The following is an 18,177-nucleotide window of genomic DNA, read 5'->3' on the forward strand; positions in this document are numbered from 1 at the left end:
GGGCATGTGTCTCATACCACGCCCACCCCTGCCCAGTGACAAGCGCCCCTCTCTTCAGTCCCCGAGAGACCCAGAAGGGCACCTTGGGGTGGGGTCGGAGCTGGAGACAGCCCAAACACCGAAAAGTGAATATGAGCCAAGCGTGCCCCTACAGAACAAGCCTGGACATGCTGGACGCTCCCAGGTAGGGCCTCACCCACGCTGGGCACCTCCTTGGGAAGAGAAAGAAGGGTATCTCAGTCCTAGCAGCCACTCTACCCTGCAGGGAATCAAATAACCCGATTCTGAGATTCTGATCTTGGGCCTCAGGTCAGAAAAAAAAAAAGAGGTGGGGGGTGGGAATGTGAGAAAATAGGGAAGTGACCTTCTGGGTCCTGATGGAAGAGAGGGCTGGAAGTCCAGACTCCTGGGGTCCCCGTGGAGGAGGGGGCTGGGCACAAGATACCCATGTCGCATTCAGATTCTGGTTCTGCCTCCCCACCCCAGAGCTACAGAAACCTGCCCCCAGATCTTACATCACTTCTTTCTCACCCTAGGGGTAGGGTGGGTCCAGACCCACCCCTCCTCAGCTTCCTATAAGAAGAGCTGGGGACCTGGGACTGCAGGTTCACTCACTCATCCATCATGAGGCTTTCCACGAAACCCCAGACCTTCCTGCTGGCCTCCGTGCTGCTCTGCACCCTCCTGGGCCTGGGTAAGTGACTAGGGGCCTGGAATCCTGGGACCTTCGGAAAGAGCACTATGAGAGGGCATTCAGCAAGGTCCTCCAGGGGCGAGGGGGAAAGAGGAGGTGTCCTGGGAATTCAGATTCACGGCAAAGGCAGAGGGTAAAGGAGAGAAAGACTGGGGCCCCAAGGGAAGAATAGCTCAGAAACTTGTGTGTGTGAATCCCTGAGAAAGGAGGGGGTTTGATGGGCTCTGAATCCCCTGTCCCACAGGCAGGGTCTCAAAATAAGCCATCTGGGGATTTCCCTGGGGGTCCAGTTGTTAAGACTCTGCGCTTCCACTGCAGGGGGCGTGGGTTCGACTCCTGGTTGGGGAACTAAGATCCCACATGCCATGCAGCTCGGCCAAAAAAAAAAAAAAGACGTGTGAATTCTAGAGAATCAGACGAGAGTATGATTAGAAAGGGAAATCTTTTTTTAAAAAAATGATGGGGCAGGGGAGAGATTTTCTTTCTCCCAGAACTCTAGGGAATTCAGACCCCTGGTGTCCTCCCCTAGATGCAGGAATTCAGGCAAGCCCCACCTTCCCCAGGACGCAGTTGCCCAGTGTCTGGGCCCCCAGTTGCCTCCTCTCTCAGGACCAAGGAGCCCATGCGCTTGCCCTCCTGGTCCTCGCTCTCCCTTCTTGACCTGGGATGCAGATCCCAGCCTCAGGTACCCCTGCCTGGGCTCCTACTGTCTACAAGACCTACGCGTGGTACCTACAAGGAAGAGGGTCTCACTTCCGAGAACCAGCTCCACCTGAAGCTTCACAAAAGTCCATGGAAACCTTCACCAGGACCCCTCCCTGTCCCCAAACTTTCTCAGAGGGCCCTAGCGTCCAAAGTCCCCAGCCCTGTAATTAGGTAAACTTGCTCCCTGGTGGAGTCACTTCCCACCCCTGAAAGCAGCTTTGCTGGAGCACCACCGGGTCTCTGCCAGAGCTTCGGACGGCTCCCTGGACAGCCGCCAATGCCCCGCCCAAGAACAATCAGGGAGATACCCTTCCTTCCTCCCTCAGACCGCCCCCCGCATCCCCCTCTGGACTCCGTCCAAAGTCTTGGTCCGCAGACCACACCACCCTTGACTAGAGCCCTGCTCTCTACACTGCAGGGTACCCACTAAGCTGTGAGGTGTGTACAGCCTCCGGACCCACGTGCAGTGGAAATGTGCAAACTTGTGACCCCGACCAGGACTCCTGCGTGGTCATCGTGGCTCACACCAACAGAAGTAAGAGGGCAGGGCGTGGCGTCAGATCCTGGGGAGGGGGCTGTGCTTTCGGGGTAGCAGATACCAGCACGCGCAGGGAGGAACCTTCCAGTGGTGAGCGGGCAGGAAAGAGGGAAAGGCAATCTCGGGGTGGATGGAGGGAAGAGAATCCGATGGAACGACAGAAACCACTGTTGTCAGGGATTTCTGAACATTAGACTCCAAAGAGTTGATGGGGTGGGGGTGGGGCAGATACAGAGACTTTCTTAGGCAGGAGGGGATTAGGAAAGGAAAGGACAAGGGGGAAGAGAGAAATCGCGAGAGGGGAAAAATCTAATATGCAAGAGGTGGAGGGGGGCGTGTAGAGGAGAAGGAAGGGGCTGAGGTGGGTTGGAAGGAATGTGACCAGGTTGACCATTTGGGGCGGGAGGGATCCCCTAGGGATGCGGGTTGGAAGAGACCATTCCTGACAAGAAGAGGAGAGATGATATTGGGGTAGAGGGAGAGAGATAAAAGAACAGACAGGAGAGGGAAGATAATCCTGAAGTATGGAGCAAATTATCACAAAGAAGAAGTGGAGCTGCGGCAATGGGGAGACATATGAGTACAATGGCAGAGGAGCGGCAAGACTTAAATGTCAGGGACTGTCCCAGACCTGAGGGAGGATCGGGGAGAAAGGGAGCAAAGGAAGAAACCACGGGGGGGTGGGGTGTTCATTCAAAGCTGAAAGAGACCCAGAAACCCTTAGTTAAAGGAAGATGGTGGGGCAGGGCGTGAGACTGGAGAAGGAAGGATGTGACAGGAGGCAAGGCCCACGTTGAGTGTAGGAAGGAACCATTCCGACCGGAGGGGGTGTGTAAAGTGGGATAGAAGATTGCACGCTGCCCTACTCACCTAGCAAGAGTGGGCAGGTGGGGGAAGGACCTGAAAGTCTTGAAGAGACCACCCAGGAGTATATGGGAGGGAGATGGGACCCTGGGACCGCAGGAGGAAGTTGGGGGAAAAAACACCTTTCTGTGGGGTAAAGAGGGGAAACCCTAGGGTTGGAAGAGACCACCGTACTGTGGGGAGGGGGAGGGGGAAGGCCGTGGAGACTGGACGGAGACCACTTCAGGCAAGACCTGAGAGTAGCCAAGGAGGGCAGCAAGAGGCCATCGATGGGAGGTCTGGGGAGTGACCCTGGGGAAATCTGGAAGAGACCACGTTAGACAGAGAAGGATATGGGTGTTACAGGGTTGGGGGGCAAGGGTGGCATTGCAGCATTTGGTGGAAGGGATTCCAAGGGTCAGGGGAGGGCGAAAGGCTGGAAGAGACCATTTCACACCGCCATGGGGATAGCCATAGGCGGCCTGAAAAAGACCACTACAGGTGTGACCCTTAGAGGATGGCAGTGGGGTGGCATGGGGCGGAAGGGACCACTCAGGCAGGCACCAGGGCTTGCCGATGGGAACTGCAAGAGACCACCAAAGCCTGGAGGGGGTGGGGTGGAGCGGACCTAATAAACAGTCCAGACCATGCCCCAGGCAGATAAGGGGGTATGACTCTGGGGGGCTGGAAGAGACCTCCTTAGACAGCAGCGGGCTGGGGCAGCTGTAAGGTTGGGAGAGACCTGGAAGCCGGGGTCCAGGCCAGGGCCCCTGAGCCCTCCCCTCCCTCGCCATCCTGCAGAAGGCCACCAGTCGGTGAACACCTATAAGGGTTGCATGAAATCCAGCGCCTGCAGCTCAGGATTCGTCTCCATCACCATGGACCCTGAGAACTACATGGTGTCCAACACACGCTGCTGCCAGAGCGATGTCTGCAACCACGATCCCCTGCCCAGTAAGTGCCAGCTCAGCCCCACATCTGGAGTCCCTTCCTGCCCCGCCTGAGAGCCTGCTGTGAGCAACCGCCACTGACCCGCGCTGTAACCTTTGGCAAGCATCTTCCTTGCTCTGAGCCTCAGTTCCTCGCCTGTGAAATGCAGTGTCCATTAGCAACCGGTGTCCCCAGGGTTGTTGTGAGGTTGGGAAAGGGTTTAACGTACCTTACGCCTTACACTCCACCCTCCTCCCCAGCTCCCGAGAACAATCGTACGGAGAATGGCCTCCAGTGCCCTACCTGCATCAGCCCCTTCAAGGAAACATGCTCTTCAACTAAGAAAGTACTCTGTGTTGGCCAGGAAAGCCACTGTATCACCTGTGCTGGCAAAGTGCAGACTGGTGAGGGGCACCTAGATTTCTGGAGGAGGGTACAGGGAGGCTTCCAGAAGTGGAGGCTCATACTTCCAGATTCTAGGGGAGAGAGTGGGTCCAGAGAACTGGGTGAGGAGGTGGCAGGGGCATGACCCCAGGGTCATGAGGAGGGAGGGGTTGGAAGTCCTGACTCCCGTCTGAAATCCCTCCCCCCCAACAGGCGTCATATTTGCTACTCGGGGCTGCGCTACAGAGAATGCCTGCCACACCAAGCCTGGGACCCTGGTGCCCTCAGCCTCTCGTATCTACACCATCACCCAGGCCAACTGTCTTCCAGACCCCCAGCCTTCCGGCAAGGCTAAGTGAAGAACTGAGGCATATGCCACATTTGGTCTCGATTTGTTCTCAGCTACAGCTTCCCATGTGCCAATATATTAAACAACTTAACAGAACAAGCCTGAGTTCTTGTGATGTGATGCATTTCAGGGAGGTGGGATGCAAAAAGCAGGGGGTCTCAACCTTTGGGAACCCCCTCTTTGGAAGGAAGAGAGGCAAGACCCTACCTTCTGTTAAGGGATTACTCCCTGCCGGGTCCCCACGCTAAGTGTTTTCCTGCAGTACCTCATTCATAATCACAACAGCTCTGTGAAGTTGAAAGTATTGTCCCCATTTTACAGAGGAACAAACTGAGGCACAGGTTGCGGTGTCACTTGGCTTGGGTCAAACAGCTAGGGAAGATCAGACTCCAGAGTCCATGATCACCTCTCCTGGTTAACCTCTCCCTCTTTTGCCTCAGTTTTCACGTTTGTAAAATGTGGATATTAATAGTCATAACCTCAAAGGGCTGTCTTAAGAGTCAAATGAAAGAAAACTAAAAAAGCACTTAGTGCAGTGCCCAGCACCTTTAGGACGATGTTGGTTCTGGAGACAATGTGTCTGGCCAAATAGTTATCATCCTAATAGCTGCCACTTACTGAGTGGCCATTAGTTGGCAGGTGCTAGACCCTGGCATCAGTCAGGACAGAATTGATTATGCTACAGTAACAAACAAGTCCCTAATCACAGTGGTTTAAAGCAACAAAGTTATATTAGTCAATTCATGCTGTAGTAATGCTTGTGTAACAAACCATCCCCAAACTGAGATTGTAACAACAATCCTTCTTCTTTCTAAGGGTTTGTAGGTGGCTGGGGCAGCTCTGCTTCTGGCTGTGCTTCGATGGGTTTGGGTCCAGTTTGGGAGGGGGATTCAAGTTCTCCTCCATGGCATTTCACAGTCTTCTGGGATCAGCGGCTCCCTGGCTAATGTCTTTCTCGTGGCAGATCACAGGGGCACAAAAACCAAGTGCACCAAAGGCCTCTGCTGAGGTCGGGGGTGCTAACGTTCCATGGAGTGAAGTAAATCATATGGTCAAAGCCAACGTCAGTGGAGCAGGGAAGTACACTCCCCCACCAGTGGGAGGGAGAGGAGAGGTATTTGCTGAAGAAGTACCCATTCACAAAAGGTTGATTTAAGGGACTTCCCTGGTGGTCCAGTGGTTAAGACTTTGCCTTCCAATGCAGGGGGTGCAGGTTCGATCCCTGGTCGAGGAACTAAGATCCCACACGCCTCGCAGCCAAAAAAACAAAACATAAAACAGAAGCAATATTGTAACAAATTCAATAAAGACTTTGAAAATGGTCCACATCCAAAAAATCTTTAAAAAAAAAAAAAAGGTTGGTTTATCCTTGACCTTCCACGTCTAGCACCGTCCACAGGGCATTCTGCTCATCATAATTGTGGAGCAGTCACCAACTTAATGCCGATTTCTGTGCACAGGAGAGAGTCCAGCAAGGTTTCACATGGATGACTAAATGCTGCCACTCAGAAGGGACTTGACACAATTCACTGGATGGAGCTAGTCACATGACCCTACCAAACCCCACTAGGAGAGGAGGAGAAGGCGCAGTCCGGGCCCCGAATGCCCCACTCCAGCCCCCGCCTTGCCAGACACATTTCATAACCAGCACGAATGGCCACCATGACCTCTTGGGGCTGTTTTTCATTTTGTCTTCACAACTACTCCATGTGATAGGCGCTATTATTCTCATCCCTGTTTTCAGAAGAATCTGAGGCTCAGAGAAGGAATGTCACATTGGTGGTCGTAGCAGCTAAAAAGTGGCAGAGCTTAAGATTTTAGTCATTGGGTCACACTGAGGGGAGAAAGAGACCACATCACAGAGAGAGCGGACAAGCCTGTATCAGTTATCCTTTGCTACGTAACAAGCCCCTCCAAACCTCATTTGCTTAGAATAATCGGTTGGCAATGTGGTCTGGGATCAGCTGGGTGATGGTTCTTCTGGTGTCTGCTGGGTTCAGCTGCTGGTCAGCTAGGCAGCTCTCTTTCAGAGAGTTGACACTGGTTGGGGTGTCAGGGCTGACTGGGCCACATGTCTCTTATCACCAGATTAGCCTAGGCTTTTTTTTTTTTTTTTTTTGGCCACACTGTGGGGTTTGCGGGATCTTAGTTCCCCAGCCGGGAATGGAACCCATGCCCCGGAAGTGAAAGCGCCGAGTCCTAACCACTGCACCACCAGGGAATTCCCTAGCCTGGACCTCTTGATGTGGTGGCAGTGACAGGGGTCCCCCGGGTAGCAAGAGAGGAAGTCCCAATGCACGAGCACTTTTCAAGCCTCTGCCCATCAGCTTTGCTGTTGTCTCAGTAGCCAAGCAGATCCCATGACCAGGTCTAGAGTCAGGATGAGAAGGGACAATCCAAGGGCAGGGCTGCAGAGAAGCTGAACACACTGGGGGCATTAATGGGCCAAGCTGGTTCCGGAGCTACGACGTTTACCATCACAGCCCCCAAGGTGTAAACAATTAATAGTCTGCTCCAGCCCCTCCAGGGTGGCAAAACTCAAAGTCTCTCAATTCCAGCCCAAGGGATCCTATCCTGCACAGACCCCCACTGTCTCTCCTCTCCAGGGACCCCGGAGTCTAGGCTTCCAGCTCCAGTCAAAATCCCAAGCATCTTTTTTCCCCTTTAAACCCCGAAAGAACAGACACACAATAGAATTTCTACTTTTTTATTCACTCCTCCAAAAAGCACCACAGGCCAACCCACACCTGATTCACCCGCCTTCATGGTTTCCTACCTCAGTGGACACAAGTCTCTCCATCATTATCCAGACAAGTATGAAACTTAGCTAAGGTCATGAGGCTTTTGTGCCTCTTCTGCTTCTGGCGATGGCAACGCCAAGATTCACCATACTTTTCCTTGAATCTCTGCCTTCAAGGGCCTTCCAGCCTGCAGGTGCCTTGTAGATACACCCTGATGGCAGCCAGCAATCCATCCAAAAGGGAGCCTTAGTCTTTTCTGCTTGGATGCTCCCAGAGACAGATGTCTCACTAGCAACTTGCTGCCTCTACAGAGCCTAAAATTCAATCCCTTTAAAAGTCATGATTTAAAAGGCAACCACTCTAAAAGATAGTCATTGACACCCAAGAGTGCCAATATACAACTACACAAACACAATCAGCACACCCCACAACGGACAGCGACACGTGAAAACAAAACTGGGTCTTGCTTTCTCAGATTTGATCTCAGGCATGATTCCCATTGGCATGAGGGCAGAGGGAATTTGGAACAGAGACACGTAGAGAGCAGAGATGTCAGACGGGACCAAGTCAGAGATGGTGGCAAAGCGGCAGGAAGAGAGGAGGGCACTCCGAGCAAAGGCATGGGGGTGAGACTACCGTTCGGGCTCCCAGTGTGCCAGCTTCCAGGAGGAGCTGCAAGTTCGTTGCTGTGCATTTGAGAGAATGCATGTACATACGTGCATACACTGAATTCTCACCATAACCCTGTGAGGTAGATGCCATTTGCTGAGTGACTTGCCCAAGGTCACCCCCATGGTCAGTCAAAGGGCTGTCTGACCCTAGAGCAATGTGCACAGAGTTCCCTGTGATAATGGGAAGTGTTCTAGGGCTGTGCTGTCTAACACAGTGGCTACTCACCACGTGTGCCTGGTGCAACGGGGAAACTGAAGTTTACATTTTAGTTACTTCTGATTAATTAAAAAATTGCTACTCATCTCAGTTATTGGAAAACTATCCAAGATAATTGGGACAACTTGGGTATATGAATCGACTTCTCCAAATATGAGTTTTCTGAAATCTAAATTGAGGTCAGATATTTCTGATGAAAATTTATCATCTGAATTGAGATGTGCTGTGAGAAATACACAGCAGATTTCAAAGACTTAGCGTAAAAAGAATGTGAAATATCTCATTAGTAGTTTCCTATACTGATTACGTGCTGAAATGATAATATTTTGGATATATTGAGGTAAAACATATTAGAATTAGTTTCGCCTGTTTCCTTTTCCTTTTTTAATGTGGCTACTAGAACATTTGAAACTACCCGTGTGGCTCACATCCTGTTTCTACTGGACAGCACGGCTCTGCGCGCCTCCTGCCCCTGCACGTGGCAGGCAGGCTTGACGGAGATGCTTGAACGCTGGACTTGAGGAGGAGCCAGCGTCGTACTGGGTATTGCAGATATGGATGAGGGACATTCTCCTAAGGCCGGAAGAGCTTTGAGGACAATGCTTGGAGCCGTTCAGTATAGAGCCAAATGCTCTTCCCCATCTTGGCCATCTCAGCTTTGATGGGACAGATTGTGCCGGTGGTGGGAGCTCAAGGTAGACGTGGTGGAAGCGCCCCTCAGACTGGTTACCCTTGCGTTCAGCTGTCACAGGAAACAGGATCTCGGAAGCGTTTACGGTTCTTGTCCAGCCCTTTCATTTCACAGGTGGGAAAATAAGGCACTGGCCCACGTCACCCGGAGTGACAGTGGCAAAGCTGTGTTTGCTTCCCAGGTCCCCTGACCCCAGACAGGATCTTCCTCTCCCATGAGGTACTTGTTTCTCCCCCCATCTCACACCTTTTCCCTGTCTTGTGGCAAGAGGCTGATGACCTAAATTCCAGCCCTAGTTCTGCCACTGATTAATGAATTAACTATTTACTAAGCACTTTGTGTGTGTCAAGCACTGTTCTAGGTGCTGGGGGTACAGCAGAGAACAGGACAGGTATGGGGATAATAACCGATAAATAGGTAAATAAATAAATAAGGTCATTTTCTACAGTAATAATTGCTACAAGGAAAAATAACCCGCCAAGATGAATAATAGGGGTGGGGGTGTGAGCTACTTCAGTTACAGAGGTCAGGGAAGGCTTCTGTGAGGGGACACTTGAGCTGAGACCTGATTGACAAGAAGGAGCCAGCCGTGGGAAGATCGGGGAGCAGAGCGTTCTAGGCAGAAATAACAGAAAGTGCAAAGGTCCTGAGGCAGGATCCCAGGTGGCCCACTCAAACATCAGAAGGAAGATCAGGTTGATTGGGGGATGGGCGGGGGCAGGAAATAAGAACAGGCAGCGGCCTTGCTGTGTGCTGTTGGGCCTAGAGCCTGCCCTCTCTGGGCTTTGCTTTCCCCATCTAACATAACAGAGATTCTGCTGGATGGCCTCTCAGGTCCTCCCTTTCTGTTTTTGGCATTGAAGAGTTCTGTGACCTGTGGCTTCTCCTCTACTTGGAGCTGGCAGCCTAGAACATTCCAGGCACTGTGGTTTCTGCCTTTGCCTCACTGTGGCACATTCCCACGGTCTGGAACACCTGCCCAGCTGCTCCGTGGGTCCCTTGCTCACTGTGGCATTCTCTGTGTCTCTCGGGGATACCTGAGGTAGCCAACACAGAAGCGTTTGGATCAGTGCAGCAGTACAGTTGCTTTTCCCAAAAGGCAGGTGTGTATAATACCAAGGTCAGAAAGGGTTAAGGTTTAATGACAGAAGAAACCAAGACCAAAAAAAGAGAGAAACCCCTAAAGGAGAGAGGGACAGAGGAACAGGGTCCCCAGAGAGCCCCATAATCGCTCAGCACCTCTAAAATGGGGGCAGTCATATCCCTCTCCAGTCAAAATCAGAGAAAGGCAGTTAGTTACCAGGATCCAAATCCATTAGGGACTTTTGGGAGATACCTCTAAGGTAGGGGTTTCTGTGCTTCCACACCCAGAAGGCCTCATTCCTGGTCTCTGGCTACCCCCCAGAGCCCACCATGCCCAGAACTCTTACTTCCTCTCATTTTTGTGGTACCATTCTCCCCACAACAACTGGGAAAGAAATCTGGGTCACCAGGCCCCTGGTGGAGCAACTGTTAGAGGCCCCTCTATTCCCCAAGAGGAACCAAAGGTCTCCAGCTCTCTCGCACAGCCCCCTATCCCCTCCTCTAGATGGAGACCTTCCACCACCCATGAATTAGGAATCAAGGTCCACAGCCCTCTTGGGAGCCAGGAGTTCTGAGACTCCAGAGAGCCTTCCTCCCCCCAATGAAAATTCAAAGCCCCCTTTGTATGCAGGCCTATCCCCCCACCTCCCAGAAACCCAGACCTTATATCCCTTTGTGGCTCAGAAGCCCAAGGATTCCAGCTCCCTGGGGAACCCAGACCCCCTCCTCCACGCTAGAGTCCCCGGTGTGATGGAGACCCCCTTCATCAGGAAGCAGGGCTTCCACCTCCTCTCCCCCTGGAGGACTAGACACCTAACAGATCCAGTTTCTACTCTTTGGAGACCAAGATATACCCCCTTGGAGGAGTCCCAAACCCTCAACTCCCTTCAGGAGTTCAGGAGTCTAGGAGTCTGAGGGTCACACCCTCTGCTCCCCCAGAGAAATCAGAAGTCATGTCCCCCGAACTCTATTCCCCTTCAGGACCCAGGAATCCTGGTGACGAGAAGTCACATTCCAACCGGTAGTCAGAACCCTCGTCGCCTTCAAGCACCCGGGATTCTGAGTGGCGGCCCCCGCGCCCCTCCTCCCCTCCCCCCCACCGCTGTGATCTCACAAGCCCAGACATCCCATACTAGCATGCCAGAGTCTGGATCCCCACGCCCCCTCCCTCTTACGGCGACTTGGAGTCCTCAACCCCCGACCAAGCCGATCAGCCGGGACACGGGGCACCCCGGAAGCCCCGGTCCTCAACACCCCACTCACTGCGCGGGCACCTGCGGTGCCAGCACTGCTTCGGCGTCGGCCAGCATCTCGTCGAGCGCCTGCAGCAGGACGCCGTGCGCCGCGCGGTAGCCCAGGCCCCCTGTGGCCGCCGCGCCGCCCGCCGGCCACAGGAAGGAGAGCGCGCCCAGCGCCGCGCCCCCGGCGGTGCCCTCGCCCGCCCACGAGCCCAGCCTCGCCTCCACTTCGGCGCGCGTCACCGGACCCGGGAAGCGCGTCCGCTCGGCCAGCTCCCCCGGCGCCAGGCCCAGCGCGCGCTCGCGTCGTGCCAGCGCCGCGGGTTCGAGCCCCAGCGCCCGCCGCCACTCGGCCAGCTGACCTCGCAGGAGCGCCACGTCGCAGGCCCAGCCCAGCCCCGGTACCGGGGCCGCCGCCGCCGCCAGGCTAGCCAACAGGGCTGGCCGCCACGCCCCGGCCCGCAGCGCCGCAGCCTTGGTCCGGGCCGCGCGGGGAGACGTGGGTGGCAGAGCCAGCAGCAGCGCTCCCGCCTGGGCCGGGGGTAGCGCACGCCGTAGCCACTCGCACAGCCCCGGGAGGCCGCCAGGCCGCAGCGGGAACACCGGCGGCGGCGCCTCCTCCAGCACCTCCCACGTCTCGTCCTCTGGGCTCAGTGCGGCCGCGCGCTCTGAGTCCCCGCTGCCCGGTTTCTTCACGCCGACGCCAACCGGCTTCAAACTCTCGCTGCCTGCGTCCTCTGAACCTTCCCCACTGCCTGCTTTCTGCGATCCAGGGCCACGTTTCTCCCTTCCCTCACTGCGTGCATTCTCAAACCCCCCTCCGCCTGCGTTCTCTAAGCTCTCGCCGCTCTTTTCCTCTTCGTCCAGGGACTCCGGATCCTCGCCCTCGCCGTCTGTTCGCACGCAGACCAGCGGCGTATCTGGTAGCACCAAGGGCCGGACTTGGGCCCAGTCCTTCTCAGTGGGGGGCCCAGGGGTGACGAGGATGAGAGCGTCGTAGTGGGTTGGGTGGGGGGCGGCAGCAGTGCCCGCGGAGCCCAGAGGCACGGTCCAGAGCACCACGTTGGGGCGCTCTGGGGCCGGGTAGGGCATGGGCTCCGCGGGCGCCGAAGCAGGCACCGCACCTGGGTCGTCAGGATCTAACCCGAGTAGCATGTTCAGCACAAAGCTCACGTCAGCCCTACCGGCCACGGCCAGGTCCAGGCGCGCGCTGCCCAGTCGCTCCAGGCCGGCCCGAACCCATGACAGCGCCGCCTCCAGGCCACCCGTCTCGAAGGCCTCGCGCACAGCCTCCAACTCTGCAGCGCCCAGCACCTCGAAGCCATCCTGAGCCGGTGGCAGGAGCCTGCGGGGAAAGGGAGGGATGGGGTCAAGGGCAGAAGAGGGGCTAAATGCTGGCGAGCTGGGCTAGGGGGACAGGACTGGGCTATGATGACAAGGCGGAGCTTTCCGAATAATCAGGAAAGGGAGGGGCCAGACTAATGGCACAGAATCAGAGGCTATGAAGAAAAGGGAGGGGCTCAAAGAAGGGGTGGGACGGCTGGACTGAAATCAGAAATCAGGTTGCCAACAGAGCCGAAAACGGGGACCCGGCTAAGTCTTCCCCGGGGTTCAACTCTGCGGGAGCGGGTCTTTCCGAGGGACCTGCAGGATTAAGAAAAAGCCCTGCTGGGCGGGGCAAAACTCAGAGAGAGTGGAGTTTAGAGCAAAGAAAGAATGGCGACTGTATTGAGGACTAAACGAAAATCGAGCCCTATTCGACAAGGGCAAGGTCACCAAGAGCGCTCTTTCCTGAGACTAGGAGTTAGGAGGGCTGTAAAGACAGATGAGGGGAGAACCCTCATCTACTAGTTCTTACCAAGGGCGTGTGGCTAAGGAAGAAAGACGAGTGGTGGGCCTGGGGGAGAGGCTGCCCCTCGCTGAGCCTCGTTCTGACGTCTAGAAAAGGAGGCCGCTTGGGGTTGGGGGAGAAAATTCAGGAGGTAGCCAGCAAGTGGACACAGAAACGAGAGGGGATTAGAGAAAGGAAGTGGGGGAGGGCCCCCGAAACGACCAAGCTCGCTTAGGGTGTGGCTCTCCGGAGACTGGGGTCGCTTGAGAACCAAGCAGATGGTGGGCAGGAGGGTGAAGACTGGAGAGTGGAGTCTTCGGGTAAAAGCTTCGCGGGGATCACCAGCTTGCCTGGAGAGAGTGAGCCCTCGTTCACACTTTGGCCTGGGGGCAGCGTTTGGGCGCTAGGTCCCGGCCCCTCCTAGAATTCTCGCGAGGGAGCGGGGGCTCAAGACCTCAGAGCGCTCGCAGGAGGCGGAACCTGGATGACAGGTCCGCACTTCTAGCTGACCTTTGGCCTAGATGATAGAAAAGGGTCAAGCACACAGCGCTAGTTTGAGGTGGAACCTCGTGGACCTCAAAACCTGCGCTGAGGGTCGGGATTTGGACGAGGGAGCAGGGCTTCCAGCAGATACCCCGTTAAGGTTGGCCCCAAACTCGCTGAGGGCGGGGTCTCGCAGACCTCAAAGAGCACCTTAGGGGTGGGAGGTACAGACTAAATAAAGCACCAGTCCTCTTCAACCCACCCTGAAACGCCGCGCTCACCTCTGCAGTGCCTCCGCCTGGCTCCGCAGCGCCGCCCGCAGGCGCTCTAGCTCCTCGCAGCCGTCGCTGCTGCGGCAGTCGGTCTGTAGCACAAAGAGAGCCGCGGCGCCCAACCCGGCGCTGTCCAGCCGGGCTGCGGTGTGATCCCGGGCCTGGGCTACATGCTGTGACTCCTCGGGGCGGAGGTTCCGCACAGCCAGCAGCGGGGTCCCTCGGGCCAGGGCGGCCCGCGCTGCCTCCCCCAGCGCTGGGGCCAAGGGTTCCTCATTCTCCTCGGGGCCGGGCAGCACCAATACCAGCATGTTGGCTTCCGCCGCCCACGGCCCCGGCGCTGCGGGTGGGCAGCTCAGCTCGCCCAGGAAGAGGCCTGGGCCTGCAGCTCTCAGGCTGGGGAGCCCGGAATCCGGCCGGCCGTCGGGGATCTCTACCGTCTCCACATCCTTGTCGCACAGCGCTGCGATCAGAGCAGACTTTCCCGAGCCCGGAGGCCCCAGGAATAAGACGGTCACGTCACCCCGCGGCGGAGGCATGGCTGGAAAGCGGGGAGAGGAAGACCCGGGTCACGGAGCACCCAACCTTTTTCTTTCCTAGCTTCCCCACTCTGGCCTCAGACTTCAGCCTTTTACCCTGTCCACTTCTTTCGCTCTCGGGTATCACTCCCAGGCACCTAGAAATCTGGCGCCCAGGCCCTATTCCCCAGGGACCTGGGAGTCCTGTCCGCCCTCTTTCTGGATGCGTTTCCCTTTACGCTTCAAAAACTCAGAAACCGCCCTCTAGCCCCCTCCTCCCTCAGGGACACAGATGTTTTTACCCCTCACTCCTCCCTTCCAAATCACCGACCGAGCAAACAGCCGGCACACGGAACAGCGCAGTCGGTAGCAGTCGGTCAGCCGCTGAGAAGCCCCGCCTCTGGGGTCCGAGGACGGAGGCCCGTGAGGCTAAAGCGCCGGGATTTGGGGATGTCCAGACCCTTTCCCGGGGCTCTAACCTGACGTCATTCCTTTTAGGAGGGGGTGTGTCTTGAAAGCGTAACCTCGGGGACAGGGCCCTTTGCAGCGCCTGCGCAGAGCGGCCGAAGGGCGCTCGCTCCTCCACGGTCGCCGAACCTTGAACCATGAGGGAGCCAAAGCGCGTGCGCGCCAGGAGCGCCTAACACACTTGCGCACTAAGCTTAGGTCTGTACGGCAAGGGAGGCTTGCAACGTCATCATTACGCACCCCAGTGCAGAGAAGGACCCCTCCCATTATTTTGAGGACCGGGTTGGCGCGACTGAATCACTGCAGTCGTTTGGCAACCCGAGATCTGGGCTTCGAAAGGCTTATCAGGCGAAAGGCTGTGGAAACCACCGGGACTTTGAGACTCGGTGGGCCCTACCCCGCTTCCCTTCGGGTGACGGCGCTGTGACGAGCAACTGACAGGCGCAACGAAAGGCAGCCCTCTGCTGTCTGGAGAAAAGCAGAGGCCTGAGCTACCGGCCTCGGGAGGGAGCCGAGGGCAGTGCTTGGGGCAGCGGGTCACAGCGGCTGAAAGCGCGCGTGGGAAGCGGGGGCTCTAGGTGCAATAAGAGTTTCGGGATGTCAGAGAAAGATGTCTCCCGGAAGGAGGCAGGCTAAAGCGTGGGTACCACTACCTGCCTCAAGACAGGTGGGAGAGAAGGGGATGAGGCTGGTGTCAAAGATCAAGGGTCCCGCGCTCTGAGTTCAGGGAGTTAGTTTGATGTAGGAGGCATAGGTCAGAGGTCTCACGCAAGTGAGAAAGCTCTAAGGGGAGTCACAAACCCGGGGAGTTGACTCTTCTGGGAGGACTGAGTCTTCTCTAGCGAGCTGCTCTATCAGGTTAGAATTCAAGGAGATGTTATCTCGTGGGGGGTCGGCCAAAGGCTGGCAAAGCCAAGCCTGTCAAAGGTCATAGGATTGGCGGGCCCTCTAAGACTCGCTGTAGATAAGCGACTTCGCTTGATTTACTGTTCTGTCACGCGTGCTCCTCTCTTGACCAGAGGGGCCTCAGTCACCATGGAGGACCGGCACCCCAAAGAGGCCATGGAGCAGCAGGATTCGTCCAAGGAGAGACGTCCCCAAAGTCCGGGAGGTGACATCTGTGAGTAGTGCTGATCAGAGATGGGTGGGGTGCAGGAGCTGTGATGCTAAAAGGATTTCTATAGCATTTCAGTGTCCAGGGCGTTGCGGGGACTTGCCTGTTGGGAAGGAGCTGTTAATGGTCCTGGAGCTGCCCTCCCAGGACCTGCTATTACCCACCCCTACCCTTATTACCCTCAGACGTACCCATCCTGCTCTATCCACAGAAGCATGGATGGGATGCAGTTCAGAGGCACAGAGTGGCATCCAGAGAGGCTTGGGGTGGGAGAGGTGGCTGGGAGAGGGCAGACAGCCCCAGTCCCAACTCTGCCCCAGACTCTCAGTGTGACTTGGGCCTCAGTTTCCCTATTTGTCAAAAGGGCTTGCCACTATTCACCTCACGGGGCTGGCTGGTATGGGGATTAGTGGCAGAAAAGGGGAAAGCTTAATGTTAATGAAGGTAGCCAATTTGACCTAGGATAACAGCAGCAGCTTCTACTGAATGCTTATTATGTGCTAGGTGCATTCTAAGAGTTTAACATTTGTTATCTCGTTCCGTCCTCCTAACAGACTCTGTGAAATTGGTAATTATCACTTTCACATGAGGGAACCGAGGCAAAGAGAGGTTAAGTATTTATAACGATGAAAGCCACAGTGTCAATGCTCTCTCCAGCCGGAGACCACCAGGAACACACCTGGAGTTGACCGAGTTGGGCTTATTGCTCACTGCGCTGAGGAAGCACACATACCGTGGGGCATCTCAGTAATAAGAAAGGACTTATTACAGGATTTAGGCTTGTGGTAGGTGATCTGGGGAAGGGTTCAAGAAAGGGCTTTTGCTGTGGATGGACCCTGCCAGGAAGCAGGGGCAATTACGTGGCTGGCTGTCTTAATACATCTCACCTAGAAGGAGGGAGGGACAAAGCAAGGCTCCAGGTGTAACTGGTAAAGCAGCAGCAGGCACTCATATTAGCCACGACGTGGGGGGGGGGGGGTGTCTGGCCATATTCGTGGCTTGGACAGTGTTCACGTTTTGTCTGTGTTTAGAAGGCATCATGGCATGGTCTTGTCTTGATTCGTCTCAGTCACAGCATGGCCTTGTCTGACGACGTTCTGTGAAATTGTTTATGCTGAACAGGAGAACACCAAGGCCTAGCTGTGAGTGCCAGGCCAGCTCCTAGCTGTGGGACTTCTTTTCTTTCTCAACAATAATTATTGCAAACCATTGTGTAGCACTGTTCTAAGCACTTTTTATACGTTAATTCGTTTATTCCTTACAACAGCCCTATAAAGTAGATACTGATGTGGTCATTACCCCATTTTCCAGATGAAAACGCCGTTTCCACTTGCCTCGGAAGTGGTAGAACCAGGAGTCAGTTCCAGGCAGTCTGGCTCCAGAGGCTGTGCTCTTGTCACACGGCTCTGTAGGAAGGGCAGACCCCCTGGGTTCCGGTCCTGACTCCGCCGTTTCATTTCCTAGCTTCATGACTGTCGGCAAGTTACCTAACCTTTCTGAGCCTCGGTCTGCTCATCCATAACACAGGTCCAGTAAGTCTGCCGTCCAGGCCTGGCATAGCACCTGGCACATAGTAAGCCCTGCATGCTCACTGTTGGTGCGATTCTGAGGCTGGGAGAGGCCCTCGAGACTCCTGCTGGCCTCCCCCAACCTCTCCTCATGTCCCTCAGGCCACTTGGGGGCCCTGCAGTGCACCCGCTGCCTCATCACCTTCGCAGACTCCAAGTTCCAGGAGCGTCACATGAAGCGGGAGCACCCAGCGGACTTCGTGGCCCAGAAGCTGCAGGGGGTCCTCTTCATCTGCTTCACGTGCGCCCGCTCCTTCCCCTCCTCCAAGGCCCTGATCACCCACCAGCGCAGCCACGGTCCAGCGGCCAGGCCCTCCCAGCCGGCTGTGCCCACCACCACCCCACCCACCTTCCCCTGTCCTGACTGTGGCAAGACCTTTGGGCAGGCCGCTTCTCTGAGGCGGCATCGCCAGGCGCACGAGGCCCACCCCCTTCCTGGCCCCTTCGCCTGCACTGAGTGCGGGCAGGACTTTGCCCAGGAAGCAGGGCTGCATCAGCACTACATCCGGCATGCCCGGGGGGAGCTCTGAGTGTTGGTCCAGCCCTCCCTAGGGCAGTGGAAGCTCTGTGGCTGGTGGGACCCCCGTCTGATATGGGATGGGAGCCTTGGAGGGATTTACTTTCCTCCCTAGAAAGGCAAAGAACTCCTGATCAATAGGACCCAGAAGATGCTCGTTTAGAGCTTCTGTCTTTGGAAGACACAAAAGCCTTCAGGGAAACAGTAAAATCAAACAATAGTGAGATCTTTTGTTTAAAAAAAAAAAATGAAATTAACAAGAAAGAGGGAAATTTGTTATTTGTATCTTCCTCGTTCCCAATTAAATAGTTTGAAATCACAA

At 55.6% G+C, this 18,177-nt stretch overlaps 3 protein-coding genes across 7 annotated transcripts; 2 read left to right on the top strand and 1 right to left on the bottom strand.

The window, feature by feature from the left end:
* The first annotated feature begins 609 nt into the window (after nt 1–609).
* PINLYP (phospholipase A2 inhibitor and LY6/PLAUR domain containing) lies at nt 610–4,453 on the top strand. The gene is made up of 5 exons (XM_068529215.1): nt 610–694; nt 1,818–1,934; nt 3,582–3,734; nt 3,971–4,114; nt 4,308–4,453. Exons 1-5 carry the CDS (start codon nt 625–627, stop codon nt 4,451–4,453), a joined length of 630 nt encoding a protein of 209 aa, XP_068385316.1. The 5' UTR covers nt 610–624.
* Nucleotides 4,454–11,005: 6,552 nt separating this feature from the next.
* On the bottom strand, nt 11,006–14,786 carry IRGQ (immunity related GTPase Q). 2 transcript variants are annotated; one of them, XM_068528145.1, is made up of 3 exons: nt 14,668–14,786; nt 13,680–14,211; nt 11,006–12,429 (listed from the first exon to the last, which is right to left on the bottom strand). In XM_068528145.1, the coding sequence occupies exons 1-3, from the start codon at nt 14,675–14,677 to the stop codon at nt 11,106–11,108; spliced, it is 1,866 nt and encodes a 621-aa protein (XP_068384246.1). In that variant the 5' UTR covers nt 14,678–14,786; the 3' UTR covers nt 11,006–11,105. The 2 variants fall into 2 exon arrangements, with proteins under 2 accessions (XP_068384246.1, XP_068384247.1); XM_068528146.1 differs by having other exon boundaries at nt 14,520–14,786.
* Nucleotides 14,787–14,887: 101 nt separating this feature from the next.
* On the top strand, nt 14,888–18,177 carry ZNF576 (zinc finger protein 576). 4 transcript variants are annotated; one of them, XM_068528451.1, is made up of 3 exons: nt 14,888–15,514; nt 15,676–15,776; nt 17,441–18,177. In XM_068528451.1, exons 2-3 carry the CDS (start codon nt 15,692–15,694, stop codon nt 17,866–17,868), a joined length of 513 nt encoding a protein of 170 aa, XP_068384552.1. In that variant the 5' UTR covers nt 14,888–15,514; nt 15,676–15,691; the 3' UTR covers nt 17,869–18,177. The 4 variants fall into 4 exon arrangements, with proteins under 4 accessions (XP_068384552.1, XP_068384551.1, XP_068384554.1 ...); XM_068528450.1 differs by having other exon boundaries at nt 14,888–15,295; XM_068528453.1 differs by having other exon boundaries at nt 14,888–15,042.

This window comes from Eschrichtius robustus, chromosome 19 (genome assembly GCF_028021215.1).
Source record: "Eschrichtius robustus isolate mEscRob2 chromosome 19, mEscRob2.pri, whole genome shotgun sequence".
NCBI classification, from domain to species: Eukaryota; Metazoa; Chordata; class Mammalia; order Artiodactyla; family Eschrichtiidae; genus Eschrichtius; species Eschrichtius robustus.